Here is a 26,212-nt window from a genome sequence, read left to right on the forward strand (position 1 = left end):
AAAATTTTCAGACATGGTTTTTATAAATCACCACGTGGTGATCATCACCGTACCAGCATTAGCAAATATCGGAGGGCAGAGTTTCATGTCATTTTTAATTCTGCCCAAAATTCTACCCTAATTCCGGTAAGATGACAGTGATATTTAGCTATACTATTTTATAATTCGATTTAGGAGAAATGAACAATATATACTACTAAAAGCGTGCCTATAAATATAATTTACAAAATTTAATACTAAAATTTAAGCGGTAATAATCTCATATTGTAATATTGTAATAGAAATAAATACAAATCAATACTATTCAAGTACATATAAAATAAAAATTTACGTAATGTAATTGTAAATCAGTTTGGTAAGCCTCAACTAAACAAAGAAATAATATATTCAAAGTAGACCAACAGTTATTATTTTCAGAAAAAGCCCAGTTGCTGAGTAGCCTGAGTAGCCTGATGACCAAAATTTTTTGCACTGCCGCATTTCGTTAAGAGAACGGTTACAGCTTACCTATAGTCTATAAAAATGTACAAATTTTACAATAATGTAAATAATAAAATTGTTCTATTAGTTTTAATAAAATAAAGTTAAACCTAAATGTATAAATTCTGAATTTTTCATTGAACTTTATAATCTCTTTTTCCAGCAAGAAGCTCTAACTTCTACTATTAGAAAAAGCAATAAACAAAATCATGTATCAGGAATTTTAACTATGCTACGCTTATAGATATAACTTTAATCGTCTTTCATGAGATCAAAAAGTTACTAAAGTTATCAATGAATTTATTTGAGATATTGTTAACATTTTTTCTCCAAAATAATAAAATTTGAATAAATATTTACCAAAACGATTTTACCAATTAAGTTTAGGAAATATTAAAAAAATTAATTTTACGTGAATTTATAGAAACGAAGTATACAAAAATTTATTACTTTAAACAAAATATTTATTTCTTTTTCTTTTATGAAAATTAATACTTCAAGTTTATCAAAATAAAAAAAGAGATTTTTTCGTAAACTCTCACTATACCATCTATGCTTTAACTTACATTATTAGTGAAATTTAACGGACAATAATAATATAAATATACTTAAAGAAACGATACAAAGATCAGCAAACTCTTTCACAAGTTTTTTGACTTAAACTTGAGAAAATATATCCAAATACTGAGTAATATATGTAATTTGAATTTAATTTTCAGCAACTGTTACTTAAAAAATATATATATATACCGCCTATACTATATAAAAATTAAAATGTGACGTCACCAGATGTTTTGCTTTTTTTCAAGCAAAAAATACTTTAACCTTTAGAATTAAATCATATATTATAAAGTGCTTTAAGACTTTGCATGTAATAATTATATAATTATATCAGGACCCAAAATATATATGTAAAGGTCAAGTGATTTCAGTAAATTATGTTTTTCAGGGCCGAAATTATGCTAACCTCAGTCAGTTACTAAAATAGTAATAAAATTTTGACCGGCATTATCTAAAGAAATTATCTAAAAAGGAATGATCAACACGATTCAAAATTCTCTCTACCTTATACATTTTGGTGTCCTATTATAATATAAAACTTCTTTGTATATTAGGCTATCAAATAAGGGTACATTCAAAAGAAACTAGCAATGAAGCTTTTTTCATAATTTGATTGCAGTCGATTATTGTAATACTACCAGATGATTCAGATCTAAAACGGGATGTTTTGCAGTTTGCACCAAATATCAAATTATCAATCGGTCTTTATTATGAGATTTTGTATAGATAATGAAAATAATATGCAAATTAAATATTTTATTAAGAAATTACTAATGTATACGTAATAGCATAATATATATTATATTTAAGTAATAAATTATTATTATTTAACTGTTTATGGTTATAACAAATTAAATAACTATTGAATATTTTATATTATAGTTATCTCTAGTATCTCCAATCAGATTAACGTTTGTTGCATTTTCGGTAAAAGCCCTGTTTCTGCATAGCCCGCCCGAATTTTGCCAAAAAAATTGCGCCACGCGTCACCTTTAGCTCTGCCACATTTTTGCATATATAAACCCCTTGTTTAATATACAATAAAAATCTGACATTCAAATTTATGAAATTATAAGATAAACAGTATTATTGCCATTAAGATAGAATGACAACTGTATTATTTGTATTATTTATAGCATTAACAACGGTGTCTGAACAATAACACAATTATTGGATGGATGTAAAAAATAATACAGTACTTTGTGCGCACACGCTGCTGTTTAGCGGTTGGTATATTTTTTGGCGAGTTTTTTGTATTTTACTGAAGATTATCATTATATTGTAGAAGTAAGTGGCTTAGTTAAGTTTGTAATTAAATTTAGTTTACAAATAATAAATTAGAAAACTGACTTTAATTGGTAACCGCTTTATTTTTTTTTCACCAATTTTTGGGTTTTTTTTTTGTTTCAAATTTCTGTTTCGTTGCACAAAAAGATCAGCCAATCAAAAATGAATACCAGAATGAACAGGACTAATAAAGAATATCGTTTATTAACTTGATAAGTTAGGAACAAAAAAAAGTTCGTACATTAATTAATTAAATTTTTTTTTTCTTTTTTAGTGATTGTTGAAATATTTTAATTTTAATATATCATATATATATTTTTTTATAAGAATTTTAAGTAAAGGTGACGTTAAAAAATGTTTTTAAGGTGCATAAGTATAATAAATTCACAAGTTAATAAATCACATTTTTTGACATCATAATTTTTGATATTTTATGTAATATTAATTCTTTATAATATTTTGTTAAAATATACACCATTAATTTTTTTTATTATGACAATACTTTATTGTCCGAAACCATAACTTCTAAGCATTTTCAAATGCAATGTCGTTCTATTCCGCATGCTTATCGACCAATTAGATTTTGTATTTAATTTACGTTTGCCCTGTCATAACGTTAACCCCAGTTATGCTTCGGACCTGAACGATTTGCGTTCCCTAGTTCATATAGTAGTTCATAATATTAATATCATAGTAAATTGGAAAATTTAAATCATAAAATTGATTTTATTCGTAAAAAGCTATTTGTTCAATTACAAACTGATTTTATTTATGCGAAGGAAAGTTCACACATACTCTATAATCGGTGTTGAACGAATCAATATAATAGAGCTTTTAAATGTTCTTTAACGACAAATGTTTTTAAATATAACTATTTGCATCTTTTTCAATAATAAATAGAGTAATATTATATTTCACATTCTAAACATTCAGAATATTTCGGAAGATCATTTGTATAGGAATTAAGTAGTTGTGATGTATAAACAGCTTGTGGATGAGTGGGTGATTGTCTTCTTTCCTCTAAAAGTATGGTATTTGATTCTTTGTACTCTTCCGCTTTTTTAAATTGCTTTTCAATATCATAATGTTGTTGGTTTTTTTCTTCGGTTAACAAATGTGAATTTGGTACATATGATTCATGAAATAAATGAATCGATTCTGCTATTTCAGTTGCTTTTGGTCTATTATCTGGATTTAAATTCCAACACTTCTTCATTAAGTCTACATAACATTCTGGTACTTCTAGTTCATTCATTTTAGGTCTAATTCCCTCACAGATATCCAATGCTAGATTTTCATCATGTGCACAATAGGAAAAAGGCTGTCTGCTAGTTGCTATAAAATACATAATCATACCAAAACTATATATATCTGCTGCTTGAGTGTAAGGTCGTCCTCTCAACACTTCAGGTGCTACATAAGGCATAACTCCATAAATATTTTCTTCATCCGTATTATCAACTCTTTCACATAATCCCATATCTGCTATACACATTGAACTATAATCTTCTAAAAAAGCATACATTGATAATATATTTCCTGTATGAAAATCACGATGAACCATTTGTCTTTCATGAATTTCTTCAAGACCCTTTATAATACATATTAATATTTCTATATTATGTGACCAGTTAAGATTTTTATAATGTTTATTTATCCAGTTATATAAACTTCCGCCTTCTGCATAATCAAGAACCATAATATAATTATTTGTATCAGGATTTTGAGATATTCCGTATATTGAAAGAATTCTATCAGATTCATTAATAGAATATCCTTTAATCTATTAAAATACACTAATTAATTATTAATATATTTGAATGATTTAACTTGAATAAAATATTTCATACCTCATTTAAAAATCCAATAGTAATATTTTGTGAACCATATAATTGTTTTAAAGCAATTTGTTTCGGAGTTCTTATATATTCATATTTATTATAAGATAATGGTCCTTTATTCCATATTGCTGAATATATTGTGGCAAACCCACCTTTACCTATTTCTTTAATATTATTAAACTGGTTATATGGTATCCATTCAAATATTGTATCACCCGGATCATTAAGGTTTAATTGTATATCTTGTATTAAATTATCAATTTGTATATTTCCACTAGTCCAATTTGTAAAATTATTTCTTAAATCATTTATTTGACATGATTTACACCATTTAAAATTTGTATTTGTATATTCATTATCACATTTTTCACAATAATATTTATTTTCATAAACCAAAATATAATCTTTCGTAATAGGATCTTGAGATATTCCATATTTTTTACCAATCGAATATTCTTCAACCTATTAATATATTCAAAAATTATAATTATAATAATATAAACTATATTATATACTCAAAATAAGTTTATAGAAAAAATTACCTCATCAGTGATATTTTGTGAATACTTTAAAGTAACTTTTAATTTTAGTCTTCTCACATTTTCTTTACTATAAAGATCATCATAATATAAAAAGTCATTCTTCCATATTGCTAAATGTATTTTATTAGTCAAATCATCATTTACTTTTTTAATATCATAAAATTGATCGTATGGTATCCATTCAAATATTATATCCCATTTACTATTAATATTCAATTGCATATTTTGAATCAAATTATCAATTTGTCATTTTTACTGGTCCAGTTTTTAAAATTTAATTTTAGATTATCTAATTGACATTTTCTACACCATTCAACTCTAATATTATTTTCTTTATATTCTTCACCACACCTTTCACAACATAATTTATATTTAAAAACAATAATATAATATTTTATATCTTGAATTTGAGAAATTCCATATACTCGATTATCATCATCTGATAGATATTTTTCAACCTATAAAGTAAAAAAAAAAATAAATGAATTACATCATTATTTCAAAATATAATTAATATATATACTGTATATGAAAATTTTCATACCTCATTTAGGAATTCATCAGTATTTTGTAAGTAATATAATTTCAAAGAAACTTTTTTATTTGATTCTCTCGTCCATTTCTTTTCAGAATAAAGTAATGGACCATCTTCCCATATTGCAGAATATATCGTAGCAAGATTATTATTGTTTATCTCTTTAATATTATTAAACTGATTGTGTGGTATAAACTCAAGCATCGTGTCATAAAGATCATTAATTTCCAATTGCATTTCTTGAATAAAATCATCAATTTTTTCATTTCCACTGGTACAATTAATAAAAAAATTTTTCAAACAATTTATGTAACACGATCTACACCAAGCATAATCTGTAATATCACCACATTTTTCGCATATTTCACTATATTCATTTTGAAGAACTATAATATAATCTTTGGTATATATATTTTGTGATATACCATAAATTTTACCACGATATTTATTTATATCTTCTTTAATCTATTGGGATAAAAAAATAATTATTATTAAATTAATAAGTAAATCAAATTAGATATCTTATACCTCAATTAAAAATTCATCAACAATATTTTGGGAGTCATACGATTTTAGAGTAACCATAGTATTTTGCTTATTTCTTGTAAATTCATTTCTTATTTTATCATAATGTAATGGTCCATCTTTCCATATTGTCGAATATATTTTATCATTACCTTCTTCACTTATTTCTTTAATATTATTAAACTGATTGTATGGTATCCATTCAAATATAATATCATTCACTTTATTAATTTCTAGTTGTATTTCTTGAATTAAACTATCAATTTCTTCATTTTCACTGGTCCAGTTTGTAAAATTTTGTCTTAAACCATTTGTTTGACATGATTTGCACCACTCATAATTTGCATCAAATCTATTTTTATATAGATCGTTACATTTTTTACAATATATACATGGAAAAACCATAACGTAGTCTTCCGTATCTGGATTTTTTGATATTCCATATATATTAAGATGTTCATCAACTTTAATCTATTAAATCAACAAAAAAATTAATAAAGAACTATAATTACAAATAAACTTATATCTAAAAAATTCATACCTTGTTTAGAAATCCAATAATATTTTGTGAATTATAAAGATATTTTAAGGCAACCATTTTATTTGACTTTCTTATCCATTCCCTATCGTTATAACATAATGGACCATCCTTCCATGTTGCATAATACATTATACTATCAAAATCATCATTATCCATTTCTTGGATATTACTTAATTGATCATATGATATCCATTCAAATACTATTTCTGATTCATAATTAATTTTTGATTGCATTTCTTGAAATAAATTATCAATTATTTCATTCTCACTTCTGGTCAAATTATTTTTAAAATAATTTATTTGACAAGATTCACACCATTCTTCAATTATATTTGTATACTTTTTACCACATTTTTCACAATATATATCCTGAAAAACAATGATATAATCTTTTGTATTTGGACATTGAGATATTCCATACATTCTAAGAACTTCACCAATATAAGATATTGAATATTTTTTACCCTAATAAATTTTACAAAAAAAAAATATTATTATTATTAAAACCACGAAGGATAATTTTATAAATAAATTACCTGATCAGTAAAAAATTCGTTAACGATATTTTGTAAATTATATAATTTTAAAGAAACTTTTGTATTTTTCTGATTTCTTGTATATTCATATTCATATTTATCATAATCTAATGGTCCATCTTTCCATATTGCTGAATATACTTTATCAAAACCTTCTTCGCTTATTTCTTTAATATCATTAAATTGATCGTATGGTATCCATTCAAATATTATATCATCCAATTCATTAATTTCTAATTGTATTTCTTGAATTAAATTATCAATTACTTCATTATCACTGATCCAATTAGTAAAATTATTTTTTAAATTACTAATTTGACATGATTTACACCATTTATACTTTGCTTCATATTTGTTCTTATATATTTCGTCACATTTTTTACACTGATCGCAGTTGTCTTGATATGACATTTATAAAAAATTATTAATTAAATGTTGGAAAATAAATGCAGAACTTTTTTTACGAAGAAAGAAGAAAAGGAAAAGGAAAAAGAAAAAAATAGAAAATGGCAAACAAAGTTTTGTAACATGTGCAGCTATTAAGTAATACAAATAAACCATGTTTATTTTAGTCTAAACTGTTTCCGTCAATGATCAGCAATAAATACATATGACCTGCGGCTTAAACTCGCTTCAAAATAAATATTATCATAAAAATATTTATTTTATTGAAATCGCATCATGTCCACAAATTTATCAATAAATTATTCGCTAAAATGTCTGTAAAAAATTGTATATATATTTGAGAAAATACTAAAGTATGTATTGTTTGTGATGTCATTTATTTTATTTTAATTATTTAATTTTATTTTGCAGAGTTAAATTTCTAGTTGTGTTGGATGGGTAAGTGGATTATTTATTTATATTGTCGTACTTCTGATTGGTTCTCGAAACTTTTTTGTTATATATCGATAAGGATTAAGTAACCGAGATGTGTATATAGCTTATGTGTGAGTAGTTTAATTGGTCATTTTTAATTGATAAAAGATTTTCTTTTCTATATTCTTGTGTCTCATTAAATTGCTTTTCAATTCAACTTTCAGATAATCAATTAGTTTGTTCAATCCTCTTTTAGACAATATTTTATTTTTATTTTTAAAATGTAGACAATGACGGGAGCCTTACAAGTTTGTGGGCTGAGTTCTTACAAAAGGAAACTATTGCTAACACTGTACCCATAAAAACCCAACCTCCTCAAAAAAGGAATTGTACTGCTTATTATTGAAAATTACAACACTAGGCATTACCAGCATTGTACGCGAGCATTGAGCGAGAAAAGTGAAAAAAAACAAAAAAGAGAAATTTTAACTAATCTATCAACCGTATTTTTCTTTCGTCTAACGATGCCGCACGTAAATACTGTTAGGTGCGGAATGAAGGTCCGATATTGTCCGACGGCGGCGGACACGTACGAGTTATCACTGAGTGCTGTATGAGAGTCATTATCTGGTGGAGGTGTTCGTCGTAAAAAGATGGACGAGTCATTGATGATGGATCGATCCTTGTCTGATATGATGAAGAACGCGTCAGCGTTCGCTTTTTCGGTGACATCTTCGACAATCATAGGAGGTATTCTTTTCCGTAATTGATGTAGTTGGAATGCACGGGCATAGCCGTAATTATATTGTTTGAACTGACGTTAAAACATCGCCTAACTTTGTAATCAAAAAGTTTATTTTGTGATGCTGATCTTACTTAGTTGGAGAGAAGATAATTTAAAAAAAAATCTACACTCTATCACTTGTAACGCATCCGTAGTTCTATAGTGACGTACTCCAACAAATCGAAGATATTACTTATTAGATATGAAAAATAAAACCTATAATACACCGACTGAAATAAAATAATAATAAAATTAAAGGCGAAACTTTTATTATTTCTTTTTACAGTCTGTTAAACATAATATATGACGCATCCTAGACCATATAATGCAATATCATTCGAAAAATAATTGAGAGAAACTTAAGCCAATAAAATAATTATTTTATTTATTATGTATCAAAAATAATAAAAAAAAAAGAATTGTGTGTGTGGACAGGGTAAATTTTTACATTTGCTACATGGTATTGAATAAATCTATTCCTTACAATAAAAACAAGTAGTAATTTCGACGGTAATACTACGGACGTATCCATCGGGATCTATAAAAATAAATATAATAATTAATCAACTATTTGGTACTACTGATATATTGATAATTCAATGTAAAGTAACATACGAGAACCCTCAGAAAGGTCATGTTTTGAACTTTGATGACCTAATGTATAAGTAATACCGGAAAATGCTCCTTCAGAGGTCTATTAATTACAATAATACAATAATACTTTACATTAGTATATTTATAAAACTATTACAAGATGTAAAAGGAATAAAGCATACCGTAATTTTCCCTAAAGACCAACGAACGATCTTTGATTTAGTATCATATTCGAAAGCCACAGATTGACCAGTGGCAAATGACGTATCTCCTGGAATAACAGATTTTAAAGCTCCATTATGACGATTACCAACTGTAGGTAAATTAATAAAATCGATCATTAGAATATCACAAAGATTAATATATATTAAATAAGATTTTCATACATTTATCCAATGCGGAACTTGATGTTACAGCCACGATTGAGCTTACATTAAAAGAAGAAAAATCTTCAAGACGGTTAACAAGAAATGTCTCGCCCTTACCTAACAAGGAGTTCTAGTTTAATTAGACGTGCGACGGCGCGAGTATCACGTGGACAACGTAAAGTCAATAACCAAAGACATACAAATCTTCCAAGTAGAGTCACTTGCATCATACTTATAGTCTAATACTCCGATTCCGTATAAGGCGAATTTGAAGACATTCCCTTCCGGAACTTTGACAGATTCTGGAATTTCTCCTAGATTAGGGAATTCTATATTTCATAAAAATATTGTGTTAAATGTGGGGATCAAACTTTAATATTATATATTACTGACTTACCGGCGTTAGCTCCAATTTGCATTTTTATTAGGGGGGAGAGGGTTAAAAATAATTTACAAAATTTTTTTTACTATTAAATATGAGGGAGGAAAAAGTAAAAAAAAAAAATAAATCCAAAAATTAGATTTATACGGTGAGGGGAATATTATATAAAATTTTTTTGATAAATTTGTGTTTATTTTTGGTGTCATCTAAATTTAAAATTTTTGAGGGGAATTTAACGTTAGTCAGCGCTATTGCGTTTGTGAATTTAAGTACAAAGTCTCACAAATACATCAACTGACCACTTTGTGTGAAAATAATAAAGATTGATGGTCGATCGAAAAATTTTGCGATCGGATCAGCCATCCCGCCCCGCTTCTAAAAATAGATTTTAAGTCTACTGTTTTTCACGGTCACGGGTTGGGACGGGTTTAATTAGTAAAATCTATTTCTAGAAGCGGGCGGAATAACTATTGAATAACTATTAAATCAATATTTGTTACATATACGAAAATATAAAATATACAAATAAGCAAGGCGGATTTGCCCGAAATTCCGAAATGGAAATGGGCGTGATGATCAGAATGTCGATCGTTTTGGCATCAATTGGCTATCCCTAAAATTGAAATGATCGACATATTGTTTCGGCCGGAATTATGAATTCGGCTAAAATTATGAATTAACTTCGGCAGAATTTCGGATTTCGGATTATTCAACTCAATTTCGGGGCCCATCCTTAATACCAACAAAATTTTAATTCTTTTATGATAGTCGTTAGAATTGAGGTTTATTCTGCGCAGATGTATCATTTAATGAGGCATTAACAGCATTATTTACTATGGTTCTTTATTCTTTGGAGATCCAAGGCTCTTCTTCTGTAACCTGAAAATAATAGAAGAAGCGGTTATGGGAAGTCAGCGAGAAAGTCATGGACTTTTTGGTATAATTCAGTGGACATTTTTTATAAAAAACTTGGTGTTAGAAAATCGTGAAAGAACAAGAAATATCCTAGCAAGTGAAGTATTACCTATATTGCCTTTTAAATGTTCTCCATTTGTGTCTTTCTAAACTTGCAATACGGACTATTACGTCAAAGTTGTCAAAGTTTGGTGTTCGAGAATAACGGCATGTGGAATGTGCGTTGGAGATCTTGACATTTATAAAGGCGTTGGGGACAATGCATATACGGACTTTTTTTATTTCACTCGTACTTCTCGATTGCCCAACTTTCTCATATATTCGAAGCTGGAAAAAATTTGGGAAGTCTCAATGAAGGCCCATTGCAAAAATAGTCATAGATCGAAGTAAATGCACATTTCAATAGTCATTATTCTGCTAAAGAGAAAAAAATTGAAATATTCTTATGTGATATTAATCTTAGATTTACTCTTTTTCTTCTTTCGAGGACTATTACAAGAATTGTATCCAGTCTTACTACAGGTAGAACATTTGTGTTGCGTCTTTTATGGCTTTTTTTATGGCTTTAGCGATGCACCTTTAACTGCTTTTTTTTAAGTTTCTTATTATTTACACATTTGAGTCACAGATGATTTGCGGTTTATCATTTATATATCTTAGAAAAATGCTTATTTTCAAAGATTTTCTGAGACACTGTCACACAAATATCTTGGTATAAATTCTTAAATTGAATGCATTATGATTAAATTTTATTTATAAGCATTTTATACTACAAAGCCAAGACTAATACTCTTGAAGGAAGAAATTAGAAATTAAGTAGTGAGAAGTCTCACATTCTTTTACGTTTAAAAAAATAAGAAATAAAAATCAGACTATCATTTTATTATACCTTATATAACGACATATTTTTTTTTAATTTATAACTTTATTTAACGGATGTTGTTTGACGTCTACATTGTTATAAATTACATAGCGTAAATATTACAATATTAATAAAGTATCTATCTACTAAATAGAACCACCTATCTCTAAATACATAGTAAACTAAATAAATCCTACATAAAAGAAAATGTTAGTTTCTCCAGATTGAACTGTGTTATCGGTTCGATACAGTTATCTCGATTAAAACCATAAATTATACCCTGTTATAAACCTATAATTTGTCAACCTATAATAGAATCTAACCATCCTTATTGTTATTAACGTTGATCTCTAATCTAAATCTAAATCTACGTCCGCATGCGTCATCGTATAACGATATATCAATTTTTTTTGTGCATGGAATTGTGCATTGTGCATGGAATAGAGTTTTTGTGCACAGAAATGCACACTATTAATTTAAATTGTGCACTATGAAATTTTTTTGTGTGCACACGTGCACATCCAATTTAGAAAATTGCATACTAAAAAACTTATGCACACGTGCACGTTGTGCACATGAATTTTATACACTGTAAGTGAGTGAGTGAAATATATATTATGTATTAAGAAATTTTTGCAACAATGAGGATTGATGATATATACTAATAAAGGCGTTTAATAATAATATTAATGATGATGATGATGATAATAAAATATTTATATTATCTTTTTCAGTCAGAGAGAATTTTAATATAATTATATAGTAATGGCTCTCAATAATGTATAGTTACACAATTTAGGGTTAGTATCAATATTAGGTTATGATAATTTTGGTATAACGCGATTATGTAAAAAAAATTAAATTTTTTTTTTATAAATTTTCACATGATTATAAAGGTAATAACACATGAAATAAATATTTAATACAATTCTAATATTTTTAAACAAATTTAAACTAGTTTCTGGTAATATTGAATTTGAAGACTCTGAAGAATTTGAAGAAAGTAGTATTAAGGAATCTAAAGGTATATTAAACATGCTAAAATATTACAAATATTTAAATACTTATGATTTCATTCATATTTTAAAATCATGCAGTTGGAAATATATGATTCACTCACATTAAAATAATGTAAAATAAGATACGTCCAATGTATTATATTAAGTTAGATTTTACAATTTAATATTCCAAGATTAGTTTATATCTTTAGCTTATTTATGGCAGCAGCAAAATATATTACTAGAAATGGAAACGGTTAAAATCTGTCATTCATAACTAAAGGACCAATAGTTATGCATATGATTTAGTTCAACAAAAATACTAAAGAAAATTATGGTTAACCTTTTTTAGTAATGATAATAGTAGTAATACTGATCATGACGGATAATGTAAATAGCAAATAAAAGTTTTAGCAAATCTATTACAATTATATAAAAATGCGATACATAGAAGATACAGTAGTAAAAATTAATCAATTTCAAACCATCATGTTAAGATAACTAACTACACATCTATTCCTAATAATTATGTAAAATTCGGAATGTTTGTGATTATATTCATCAATAATTTCTTCCATTTTATTTAATAAATGTAATAGCATCATAATTCATGGATCAATTCGGTTTGTTTTCTTTTAGTAATTATTCAAATTATGTAGCATCTCAAATATGTATATTTTATTATTAAATTAATCAATGATTTTATATTCCTAGGAAACGAAAAAAATTATATAAGAATTAGTATAAGATTTTCATATACCCGCATTCGTGTAAGAACTCTTTAATTACCTAACCAAATTCTATCACCTGCAAGAGCGATTTTAACCTTCACCCGGGGTCTAGGTTAAGCTTCCTCCACCTGCAAACATGCTAATTAATTAATCTCTTAAAATAAACAAATAATATTAAAAGAGTAATGTAAAATAAAAAAAAAAATTCCTGTAATATTGGTTAAAATATTGGCTATATATAATATTTGTAATTTTAGTTTATATCCATTTTCAATATACTGTGTAATTAATCAATTGATTCTTATTGAAAAAAATGTAAGTTCTTAATAATGTTTGTTTGATCAAAAAACTTTGAAGTAAAAATATTTCAAGTTTGTGTATACAATTTTAAAATAGTTTGAAAGCCTTTTGGTGAATTTTATAATTTAAATTATATAAATTATATAAGCTAGGACATTATTGTAAATCCTTTGCTGAAGAGGAGCGGTAAAACATTATACTCATATGTTGTACGCGATCACATGAAATTTTGCATCACTATTATATGTAATTAATTTCAAATTTTCCATAGATCAGATGGCTGATTAACGTATTGATGTTAATTCATCTTTTTTTTCTTTTTTTAAATCAAAGGTCATATAACATGAAATTGCCCAATTTAGTATTATGACGTTGTACAAATTTATTTTTTCGGTATAAATAATATTTATTTTCGCTTCTTTTTTTGTTCATATTTTCTATTATTTTTACATATATTTGTAATAATTCATCAAATAACTCATTAGAATGGAAAGAATTTAAACTCAGTGATTATATAATTGAAAAATAAAAGATTTTTACTGGATATAACTGAAGAACAAGAATCGTTAATAGATGAAATAATATCAAATGAAGAATTAAAAACCTATTATATAAGGTATGGCTTATGAAAAATTATAGTTTGCGTATTAAGTTGTTTTCAACGAAATTTTAAAAGTTAGACTAGTGGAAATCATGAGGTTGATATGAATTACTAATTTGAAAAGCATAATTAAAAGCTAAAAATAGTTATCAAACGATAGAGTGGATTGAATATTATGAACTACAAATTTGAAAATGTTGAATATTTGGCAGTAGTACGATTTGAAACTGTTTTAAAGCAATTTGGAAAGATGAACCTATTTCGGGATGGTATTGTAACAATAATCAATGGGAAAGAAATAGTAGTGAACCCAAATTTTCCTCTAGAATGTTTATATAACTCAAAGCATCACAGCTCAAATTTTAATGAGGCAAGATATTTTTTCATTAATTTTATTTTATTATTAATATTGGTCTTTATAAATGTTAGCTTAGTTATTGATTTTCTTTTAAGGTTGAATTAAATAATGTAGCACGTGAAACTTATTTGAATTGGTAATTCATTATTTTTGAATTACTAAAGATCCAGTAATCAAAAATTTTATGATGGTAAGAACTAAGGTATATTTTTTAAATAATAATTTTATTTCACAGACTTGGAAACGAAAGTTGCGTAGTCTGCAAGGTATTGCAAATGATCTTAAAAAATATTCATAATTGTGGATTAATTCATCGTGATTTCATTATGGAAATATATTTAGCGATTTCTCATAATACCGATTTGGGATTATGTAAATCAGCCAATGTAAAGACTTCTCAAGATTGTAATTAAAAAGTATAGAGAGTATTACCTTGCACAGCACCTGAAGAGGAAACTAATATGCCTCAAGAAAATGATATTTATGGATTTGAAATTATTGCATATGAAATTTGTACAGCAATCATGATAAGAACACATGATGAATTCTTGGTCATAAAAATTTGTTGAGGATTAGTAAGAGTAGCATCTAATTATGAATACCTCAATTTAATTGGCTTGCATATATTTTCTGAGTATAAATAATGAAATCAAAAAGCAATTTATAGAAATAACTGAAATTAATAAAAACTATCATCATTTCTTTTGATTGTGCGATATAGGTGAACCACGTCAAAATGTCAATCAACACTTGGCGTCGACGCGCGTTAATTATCAACTGACGCAAATCGACATTTATGTCATGAGATGAGGATTTTACGTTTAGAAAAAAAAATTTTTAAACTCAAGGTCTGAGGCATATCATAACATTTTTATTGCTAATTGATCTATCAACTAATATGAATTTCGCATTGAAGCTTCCAATGATGATAATTCTCTTTTACTGAAGTAAACTACCATTCTTTTTTTTACAATTAGTTTAAATTTAAACTCGCCAATAGCAGGATTTCAGGATTAGACATGCTAGATACAGTATTTTTCGTTAATTATTTGAAGATCTTAATCTATTATATGCACTAATATTGCATTTGGTACAAAATAACAATTGAAAATTTTTGACTAAAATCTGAATTATGTCCATAATTTTTGTCTTTAAGAAAAGTTGTTGTGATTCACATATCATTTTGTTGGATCAAATCTTCTGGAGTAAAATAAGTTTTTCTGTTTTTTTTTGGACTTTCTATTTTATTAGTACAGCTACAAACCGAATATGTATTATCACAATGAAAGCAAAAGCACAGCTATAGCAAACGCTTTGCGAGTAATTTCGTGAACTTACTAAAACTTCATCCATTATTTTTTATTATTTGTGTAAAAATCTGTTTTGATGAATGCTTCACAACGTAATGAAGATGACTAATATGTCGTTGAATGACTAAAAGAAATAGGTTGTAGTTGGTTATGGACCTTAGTTGTTAATAAATCAACATAATTACATCTGGAATTGCATTAACATTTTTCTTCTAAGTATGATTTTTGAAAATATGAAATGATTCAAGTCAACTAACGATGTTGGCCAACATTTATTAATGAACTTTTTTTTTATTTTTGGGATTTACTTTGATGTTTCTTTCCAAGATATATATAAGACTATATACAACATGATATAAAAAAGTTAAATATTAATGTGTTAAACAAAAACAAATGTGTAATCTCCAATGTTAGATATCTCTTTATGATTATCATGTTATAACTTATAATGTTAAACTTTGAAAATGCGACTATAAAGTCAATATATATATATATATATATAAATGTAATCTATTACTTTGTTATGATTTTATAACATACATATAATTCATTCTGTTTAATTTATAAAAACTTTATTTAAAAGATTCAAATAATAATAAATATATTCCGATAGGATATACAAATTTGTAGTGATAAAGAAAATAAATAGTAAATAATAGATAAAATAAAGAAATTTATATTCTGAATATTTGTAAATTTTTCTTCCTTTTCTTTTTTCTTTAGTTGTTTTCATCTATAAGAACGAATTATTAAAGTAATTTGTTAATATTATTATTAGTAAAATTAATCATGTAGAAAGCAAGTTAATGTAAATGAGTACCTAGGTTGAGTTTAGTAAAATCTATTGCTTCTATAGATTCTAGAAAATGAAAAATAATTGTATATTAAAAGTATTTAAAAAATATTTTTGTAAAAATAAGTTGATATATTAATTACCTGAATATTCTCCAAATGAATTATCATCATCTTTGTTATCAGTAGCATTTTTTGGTTCTGGTAGATTTTTAAAGTTTAAAAGCCTACTCGTGTAAATTGCTTGAGGATTTGTAGTATATAAAAGAGTAGTACCATTATATGGTAATGAAGTAGAAGTAAACTTTTCATTAATTTTTTCTGCTTCTTTAACTTGCTTTTTGATTTCACTATCACCATTATTACGTAAATAACGTAATTCATCATATAAATTATATAATGAATTATGTAATTCATTTGCTTTAGGTCGTTTTAAAGGATCAGCATCCCAACATTGCTTAATTATGTCCAAAATTAGTTGAGGAATTTTATAATTGGATTTTGGCCTATTCCCTCGACAAATGCTAATAGCTAAGATTTTATCATGAGCAATATCATGATAAGGAGGAAGCCCTGTACAGACTTCATATGCAATAATTCCAAATGCATAAATATCACTTGCTTGAGTATATTCTCCTCCTCTTAAAACTTCAGGCGCTACATAAGGTAATACTCCATAAATTTTTTTTTCGTATTCATTTTGAGAAGATTTTACATTTGCTGGTTGGCATAATCCTAAATCAGTAATAATGGTCCAATAACCAGCTTTTAACATATTGCCACAATGAAAATCATGATGAATTAATCCTTTTTTATGAATAGAATTGAGACCACTTGCAATATCTTTTAGATAATCAAACTTATTTTCCCATTTTATTGAATTAAAGCTATTATTTAAATATTGTCTTAAACTACCTTCTTTTGCATATTCTATTACCATCATGAAATTATTAGATTCTGGATCTTTAGTAATGCCAAAACATTTAGTTACACTATTTGAAATAATCGTAGTATGTGATTCAATCTAAAAAAGAATCAAAAATAATAAATAATAGTAAGTTTAACATTTATAATGGAACAGTAGTTTGAAAAATGATATACAAATAAGTAACCTACTTCTCTTAAAAATTCGGATGTAATATCCTGAGAATTGTGTAAACATTTTAAAGCAACCGGAAATTTTTCATATTCCTCAACCCAATTTTTACTTCTCTCCCATTGATTATTTTCAGAATCCCATCTTCTTATATATCCATCTTTCCAAATTGCTTTATAAATAATTCCAAATCCTCCTTTGGCCAAATATTCAACATTTTCAAATCTATCATATTCAATCCACTCTAAAATTTCCTTAAATTCTTTAGCTTTAAGTTGTGTTTTTTGAATAAGCTTATCAACTTCATCATTTCCACTAGTCCAATTTTTGAAATTTTGTTGAAAATGTTTAGCATTGCATGACCTACACCAATCATATCTAGTTTTAGGTTGTTTACAATCTTTGCATAAACCATTCTCTTTATAACATTCTTTTAATTCTTCATTTAATATTAGCTTATCAATTAACAATTCTTGTTCATCTGTTAAGTTCCGATAATAAAAATCTTTTATTTGCTCAATTACATCATTACTGAGTTTAAATTCTTCCATGTCAGCTTTATGTTTAAACAGAGTAAAAAGATTTTTTTTTTAAAAAAAAAAAGCGGCCTTATATAACGTATTACAGTTTACAGTTGCACGGCAGTGATCGACAAATCTTATTTTAATTTGGGCGTTAAAAAATCAGCTGATGATCACAAAGTCAACGAATAAATCTCGGTAAGAAATTCTTTTTTTATAGATTCTGACAGAAATTTAGGAATACAGAAATATTTTGTAATACAAATTTCTCATCTAGTTCAAGTTTCAAAATTAATATTTTTATTATCACTTTTGTTATTTGTACAAATTACTGCTGTAAATAGACTTATAAGTAACTAATAACAATTGGATAACATAGAAATGGAAATAAATGGAAATCATATTCGGATAACATTAATGCCGAAGCGCTACATCAGATCATTGTTAAGCGGCCGTACGAATATTTAGCACATCATGCTTAATATAATGATATACGGAATATAAACCGAAATTTTTTTTCAATATATATTTTTTTTTTTTGTTTTTTTTAAAACATGAAATTTTTCTTTTAACATTTATTTAATTAATTATAAAATATTATATAATTTTAAATTTTTTTAAATTAAATAATTAAGATTGAATAAGTTAAGTTTTGAAATTTTGAAATAATTTTCTAATAAAATAATTCTATGACTAAACTGATTTTTTTCCTTTAAACCTTAATTTTTTTTCGGGTTTTAATTTTTTTTCCCCTTTATAACCTATATAGTAATAATATTTTTTTTTTCCAGTGATCTACGGTAAGCATCTTCTTTTCCTTAGTTATTTTTTTTATTAATATATTTTCTTTTTTCTAATTTTTTTTTTCGTTCTTTTGCCTTTTAGGATTGGATGCGATGTAATAAAAATAAATATTCCTTTTTTTATTTATTTAAATATATTTTGTAAATAAAAATATCAAGCCAAAAAAAAAAAAATCGATGATTTTTTAAATTATTATAGTGAGAAAGTCTAATAAAAAAAAATAATAATAAATTATTAAATATTTCTATATACTCGTATCTGTAGGATAACAAAATATTTTACTTTTATAATTCTATTGATAATTAAAAATTAGTTTTAATACGTTTTCCTATAAATAATATTTTATATTTTAATTATTTGATTTAAATGAAAAAAAATTAAATATTAATGTAATTTGATTAAAATGAAAGTAAAATAAAATAACATCGAACTAAATAAATATTTACCATTATTATCATGAGTTTCTACGTTTAAAAATTCTACATTTCTTCTTTTTTTTAAAGAGGTTGAAAAATTTTGAATTGAAGAACTTAAATTTTGTGATCTGAAACCAAGTAAAAATTATATGGTAAATTAAATACGAATTAGTTGTGTCATTTAAAATCATTTTTTATTATTATTATTTTAAATACCTTTCAGTGTTTATATCAAGATCTAATTCTGTTGAGATATATCTATAATCTTTAATTGTATAACTAGATGATTTTCTAAAGTTTTTTTTTGAAATACCTCGCTTACCAAATGAAATTGTTGATATGGATGAGAATTTAGAAATTAAAGAATTTAATGGCCTGCTTGTATAAATAGCTCCTGAATGACGTTTTTCAACAAATTCCGATCCAATCTTCTTTAATTTTATTAATTTCGCTCTTTTTGTTTCAGCTTGGCTAAATTCTTCCTCATTTATTTTTCTATATATCCACCTACCAAAAGTCAAACGAATATCTTTTATAGAAGGTCTTTTTTTAGGATCAGGGTCCCAACAACTTTTCATTAATTCAGCATAACATTCTGGTGTATCTTCTGTAATGTTAGGTCGTTCTCCATCAAGAATTTTATATACAAGATGATGATCATGTTCAACATTGACAAAAGGTTTACAACCTGTTGTAAGCTCCCACATAATCATACCCAAACTATAAATATCAGCTTCTTTAGAAAATATAGACCCTCTAAATATTTCCGGTGCAATATAAGGTATTACTCCATATATTTCATTATTTGATGATTCACTATTTACAGCTTGTGATAATCCTAGATCTCCAATTTTCCAATCATCATTTAACTTTCTATTAACTTTTGGATCAAATAATACGTTTCCACTATGAAAGTCTCGATGTATAAAATTTTTATTATGAATAGTTTCAAGTCTAAAAATATAAAAAAAAAATTAATAACTTAAATTTAAAGAAATTAATAAATATATAAAATATAAATACCCTATTGAAATTTGATGTAAAATACGTAATTTTTCTTTATTCCATGTAATACTTTTAAAATCCTTCTGCAAATGCTTATGTAAATCCCCTCCTGATGCATATTTCATAATTAATATATAATCATCTAATTTAGGATCTTTTGTAAAACCATAAGTTTCAATGACATGACATCTCTTTTTGTCTTTAAAACAATGATAACATGATTTTAACTATTTAAATTTAAAGATTAAAAATTAAATTAAAAATTTAGTTTATTTAAAATAAATTTTATAAGAAATATTTTAAAAAATATTTTACCTCATTTAAGAAATATTTGCTAATACTTTTAGAATTTTCAAATCTTTTTAAAATAACAGTTTCATTTTTATTATTGTTATTTGGCCAAGTTGCTTCATATATAATACCATATCCCCCCTTTGTTATTTTTTTCAAATCTTTTAATTGCGAATAAGGTATCCAATTAATTGGTTTTGCCCGTTTTTTTTCTTTAAATATAGACTCTAACATATTCTTTGGTACAAAACATTTATTAATGTTTTTTACAATATTTTCAAATTCAGATACTTTAAATAATTTAAATTATCACATAAGATTATTTTTAAAAAGAAAATCATCGAAAACACTATTCATGTGCGTCATTCTTTTGCATTTTTTACATTGAGATTGATCCGTAGGTCCAAAAAAAATGTTTGTTGTTAAACAATATCTGCATCCAACATAAAATATAAAGCAGTTCGCACAATACTTTTGACAGTCTGATGTAAATATTAACCTTGATTCACAAATATCACACCTAAAATCATTATGCCACCATGGTAAATAAAGAATTGAAATTTGCTTTTTAACCAAGGTTGATTCTATCAATTCGGAAGAAATTAGATAACAATCTGAACATAATTTAATGCATTGGGTTGCTACTTGATATAATAACTTTCCACATAATTTACAATTTTTCTCATTTTCAATCACCTTATTGCATAGTAGAGTGAAATCATTTTTATCAAGGCTAAAATCACTAATACTAAATCCATTTATTTGTTTAAAACATAAAATTATCACACAATTTCCACAGCATTCTTGAATATTCTGTGGTACTTTTGTCCCACTTATTACATGTTCACTACATTCCAAGTCCATTGTGTAAAAGTATACGTCCAAGTATACATTATTATCAGTTATATCACTAATATAACGTGATAGACATTTTTTGCAATATTTTTGCGAGGTAAAAAGCGCATTAATATATTTTTCGCCACAATAAGTACAATTTTCATCTAACACACTAAAAGAAATGAATTTAATTGGTATAGGACTAGATTTTAATCTTGGTGTTGGATCAAAAGAATTTTTATCATTTGTATTTACAATTTCCATTTTATTAAGTTAATTAATATATGTTATAAACAGACAATGAATTCGGAAAATTCGAATATACGTATTTTATTTATATCTGAATTATCAGGACTTTTGTTGGTTATACGGAAAGCATTTCTAAACTTTCTCATTGTAATCTTAAAGTACTACGGGACGGGAAAATCCGTTGAGAATTTATCATTTTATCAATAGCGAAGCGCAGTTAATACATTTGCCATTTTTACTTATCAGTTATTTAGTATGATCAATTAGTGGAAATATCTAGGCAATTGGCGTAGTTTCAGTATAGAAGATAATGATGGTAAGTACAAATTAGTATGAAAAGAAACGGAAAAAAAATGGAGCAATAATTTGTACAAAAGCGGAAAATAAGAAAAATCATTTCCTTCTTTTGCAAATAAAATAACGACAAATTGAGATGTATAATTACTTTTGTAGTATAATCATTCTTTTTAAGTATTTATAGAAAATCATAAATGTACCTTATTAATAATTTATTCATTGATCGTAGCACAATGATATTATTAATTTTGGACGCAGTGTTACATTTAATTTAACCGTTAATTTACTGCGGTTCGGAATTGACCTAGACCCAAAATGGCCAGTGATCTTCATTAGAATTAGGAAATGTGTAACCATATTCGGAGATAAAGGAAACTTCATCCAAACGACAGAAAGAAAAAGCCATAATTCAATGATAATATTAACAATGATCTTATTAATACGCCGATTTTTACGGTTCGTACATCGGGTATTTTTCACTTACCTTCCCCTTTGCATGAATAACTATACCCTTAATTAGGACAATAAAATGGTTTAAAAAGAACAATTCCGCCTATGACAGTATTTACAGACGGTGAAGATAAATAAGTTATTGTGTAAAGTTGATCAGAGTTCGTACTTCTTTGTTATTATTTTTTTCTAATACTCCTTCAAGAGTTATCTCAGCGGCGTAGTTTCACTGATAATAGCTATTTCTCTTTTTTTCTTTTCCTTTCACGAAGGGTGATCCCTTTACATGGGGAACACGTCTGTTAACTTACTTTAGTTAGTTTTTCTTTAAAATGTATTTTTTTACTTCTAGTAATTTTTCTATACAAAATTAGTCCACCTTTGAAGTATAAAATAAAGGAATTTATCATTATAGTATATTTAAGTAGAAATTATTATGCTACCATACAGTTTTGAACTAATTAAATTATTTTTGGGAATGGAAACTTTTAATTTCATTGGTTATTTAAGGTTATTTTAATAGTTTAGACGTATTTTTATTTTTTATAACTTAGAAATTCATTTCTTCCTTAAATTTTTTGTTTTATTATTAATTTTTATTTCGTCTTTTGAACTTGGGAAATATGTATTTTATCTACTATAAATAATAAAACTTACTTCTGCACTCCCTACAGTAGCTGTGAAAAAAAGTAATGAATTAATCCATTCTAAAAATTCTTAGAATATTACAAGTTTATTATGTTTAATTTCGAATGTTAAAATAAACACCCTACCATTCGTAAAAAAAAGATTAGTTTTTTATTTATCTTTTAATATGATATTTGATTTGTTTATCATAAAAGGATGTCACGATTGTCACGTAACAGAGATTTATATCCGATGATCAGATTAAATTATTTAATCTAACCATAATTCCCAATTTGGACGAAAAACTCTCGAATACTTTTAGTACAAACATCAAAATTTTTTTGGCTCAAAATTCAAACCACTTCTCTATTTATATCATTCTCTCTTATTTTGTAAGAAAAAAAAAATTTATCTCATAAAATTAATTTCTTGAAAATTCCCGATTCTTAACGTTTGAAATTTAGGATTATAAACGATAGACACCATAATCAATTTCTTTTCTATCTTTTTAAAAAAAAACTAATGTTTTTTGTCATTCTAAACTAAGGAATACCAACAATCGGTTAAGTTCAGTTTCGTTTTTAAAACCAAAACTGAACTGATGCAAAACTGACTTATAAAACTGACCAATAAAACTGAACACAAAACTAATCGTAAAACTGAATAAAGATAATATCAAAGAATATTGATTATAACTTTATATATCATGTCTTTTAATTACATAATTTTTCTTTTGCAATAATAATAATACCGATTATAGTGATGCGAAAATCATGTGATGAATGTGTAAAATTGAATTTTGACAATAATTTCAAAAATGAAAATACTATATATATAAAACTATAAAAATCATAATTTTTAAGTGTAAAAAAGAAAATTTTTTCAGAATATATTAAATATATACAATTAACCGATCAGATTTGTTGGCATCCCTATTCTAAACAACAAAAATAGCTAGCAAACAGTTTATTAACATTACATTATCAAAGAATTAATATAAAATTATATTGGTGGTAATGGATTATGCAAACAACGGTAATTTAGGAGGAAACTTAACAAGAATAATCAAAAGTGATCGGAATCAAAATTTATATATGTTATATGAAATTATTTCTGGACTTAATGACATACATAACCAAGATCTTATTCATTGTGATTTTCATGATGGTAATATTTTAAATCATGGGAATAAAATCCATTCCGAATAATAAAACAAATAGCAAATTATCAGTGTTAAAAAAAAAGAATCAAAAAAGAAAAATGTAGGGGTGAATAAGGGGATGGAAGGAAGATGGGTTAACTATCAATAAATCGTCTACTGGACAATAAAACATTATTGCTAATAGAAGCTTACTTGAATACTGTTTCCTAATTATTTATTGATTGTATAAAAAGGTTTCATTAATTTGTACCTAGGTGTGATTAAATTTAACTTACCAGCACTGAATTAATAATAGGCTAAAGGAATAAAGAAAGGTAAGAATTTGCTTTATTCATCTGTTAAACTAATGTTTTGAATAAATAACTATTATAGCTAAATTTCATTTAACAAGTCTAGATTAACGGGTTTAATGTCAGCGTAAAAATTTTAATCACTAAAAAAAAAAATACTCTTACGTTTTTAAAACGAATTTAACGAAATGACTATTCTATTATTACACTATTATTACTGTATATATGGTATAAAAAAAACCTATAAATATATTTCACGATATTATATACGTAGGAGTATTCATTATTGTATGATTTAACTATGATTTGACAACGTTTTTTCGTCTTTTTCCATAAATAATTTGATAAATAAGATTAATTTTCATATTTCACACCAGAAATATTTTAATGTACTGTATTTCAAAATAAAAATTATAAATAAATATAAAATCAATGAAGTAAACCAACTGTTTTTATTTGACTATTTAATATATACCGTACAATACAGTACTAAATAAGAAATAGATAAAAAAATCCCAAAAAATTCACAAACTTTAATCCAAAAATTAATACCATATATCTGAATTTACTCTCTACCCTAGTAAATAGAATATATTACAAAATATTCAATGAAAAATCAAGCTTAGTAAAACATTTGTAATTTTACATTATTTATTGGTAATTCAATACATTCTTTTACTAACATTTAAATTAGTTATCGATCAATGATAATGATTATAGTAACTTATAAACTGTAATGCAAATAGGAATGAGAAATAAAACAAATAAAAGGTAACATAGCATAAAAATGCAACTTACTTTGTAAAATCAGTAATCTCCATGGTATCATATTTTGAAAGATTCTTTGTATAAGGGTTAAGTAATCGAGAAGTATATATAGCTTGTGTTTGAGTAGTTAATTGGTTATTCTTAATTGATAAAAGATTTTCTTTTCTATATTCTTGTGTCTCATTAAATTGCTTTTCGATTTCATGGTATTGCTGTTCCTCTACTTCATATTCTTGATCTAATTAATGATAAAATTGATCAATCAATTCTTTTATTTCAATAGAATTTGGTCTGTTATCCGGACTTAAATCCCAACATCTTTTCATTAGATCAATATAACATTTTGGTATAATTTTTTCATTTATTTCAGGTCTAACCCCGTTACATATACTTTACACCATATATTCGAATAAATATCATTTCTTTTACCACATTTTTTACAATATTTTTTAAGATAATATTGGGAAAAAACCAAGATATAATCCTTTGTGTCTGGATTTTGAGATATGCCATAATATATCAATATTGTATTAATATAATCAATACAGATTATTTATACCTTATTGATAACTTCGTCAGTAATATCTTGTAAGTTACGCAGATATCTTAAACAAACTATTCCGCGTGATATTCTTATCCATTTTTCCTCGCTAGTGTTATAGTAAAATGGACCTTCCTTACATACTACTGTAGTCAAGCAATTATCTCCTATTTCTTTAACATTGATAAACTCATTA

The 26,212-nt window shown here is 25.7% G+C and overlaps 6 protein-coding genes across 6 annotated transcripts; 1 reads left to right on the top strand and 5 right to left on the bottom strand.

Moving 5' to 3' along the window:
* Positions 1–3,235: 3,235 nt before the first annotated feature.
* On the bottom strand, positions 3,236–6,735 carry OCT59_011551 (uncharacterized protein; the record flags this gene model as incomplete). Its single annotated transcript, XM_066133819.1, has 10 exons — positions 3,236–3,516; positions 3,685–4,111; positions 4,179–4,349; positions 4,563–4,631; positions 4,712–4,821; positions 5,010–5,169; positions 5,256–5,711; positions 5,775–5,890; positions 6,164–6,242; positions 6,313–6,735. The coding sequence occupies 10 exons, from the start codon at positions 6,733–6,735 to the stop codon at positions 3,236–3,238; spliced, it is 2,292 nt and encodes a 763-aa protein (XP_065989141.1).
* A 2,066-nt stretch (positions 6,736–8,801) lies between these two features.
* On the bottom strand, positions 8,802–9,925 carry OCT59_011552 (uncharacterized protein). Its single transcript, XM_025317824.2, has 6 exons — positions 9,811–9,925; positions 9,614–9,742; positions 9,432–9,530; positions 9,228–9,358; positions 9,067–9,145; positions 8,802–8,989 (listed from the first exon to the last, which is right to left on the bottom strand). Exons 1-6 carry the CDS (start codon positions 9,830–9,832, stop codon positions 8,925–8,927), a joined length of 525 nt encoding a protein of 174 aa, XP_025177505.1. The 5' UTR covers positions 9,833–9,925; the 3' UTR covers positions 8,802–8,924.
* A 1,001-nt stretch (positions 9,926–10,926) lies between these two features.
* Positions 10,927–11,279, top strand: OCT59_011553 (uncharacterized protein; the record flags this gene model as incomplete). Its single annotated transcript, XM_025330404.2, has 2 exons — positions 10,927–11,096; positions 11,174–11,279. The coding sequence occupies 2 exons, from the start codon at positions 10,927–10,929 to the stop codon at positions 11,277–11,279; spliced, it is 276 nt and encodes a 91-aa protein (XP_025177504.2).
* Positions 11,280–16,589: 5,310 nt separating this feature from the next.
* On the bottom strand, positions 16,590–18,309 carry OCT59_011554 (uncharacterized protein; the record flags this gene model as incomplete). The annotated part of the gene is made up of 4 exons (XM_066133820.1): positions 16,590–16,603; positions 16,691–16,729; positions 16,807–17,686; positions 17,779–18,309. The coding sequence occupies 4 exons, from the start codon at positions 18,307–18,309 to the stop codon at positions 16,590–16,592; spliced, it is 1,464 nt and encodes a 487-aa protein (XP_065989142.1).
* Positions 18,310–19,385: 1,076 nt separating this feature from the next.
* Positions 19,386–21,896, bottom strand: OCT59_011555 (uncharacterized protein; the record flags this gene model as incomplete). Its single annotated transcript, XM_066133821.1, has 7 exons — positions 19,386–19,411; positions 19,530–19,627; positions 19,716–20,069; positions 20,523–20,731; positions 20,820–21,085; positions 21,179–21,228; positions 21,295–21,896. The coding sequence occupies 7 exons, from the start codon at positions 21,894–21,896 to the stop codon at positions 19,386–19,388; spliced, it is 1,605 nt and encodes a 534-aa protein (XP_065989143.1).
* A 3,535-nt stretch (positions 21,897–25,431) lies between these two features.
* On the bottom strand, positions 25,432–25,801 carry OCT59_011556 (uncharacterized protein; the record flags this gene model as incomplete). The annotated part of the gene is made up of 3 exons (XM_066133822.1): positions 25,432–25,438; positions 25,506–25,713; positions 25,792–25,801. The coding sequence occupies 3 exons, from the start codon at positions 25,799–25,801 to the stop codon at positions 25,432–25,434; spliced, it is 225 nt and encodes a 74-aa protein (XP_065989144.1).
* Between the last annotated feature and the right edge of the window lie 411 nt (positions 25,802–26,212).

The sequence above is a fragment of the Rhizophagus irregularis genome, chromosome 2 (genome assembly GCF_026210795.1).
Source record: "Rhizophagus irregularis chromosome 2, complete sequence".
Taxonomy (NCBI): Eukaryota; Fungi; Glomeromycota; class Glomeromycetes; order Glomerales; family Glomeraceae; genus Rhizophagus; species Rhizophagus irregularis.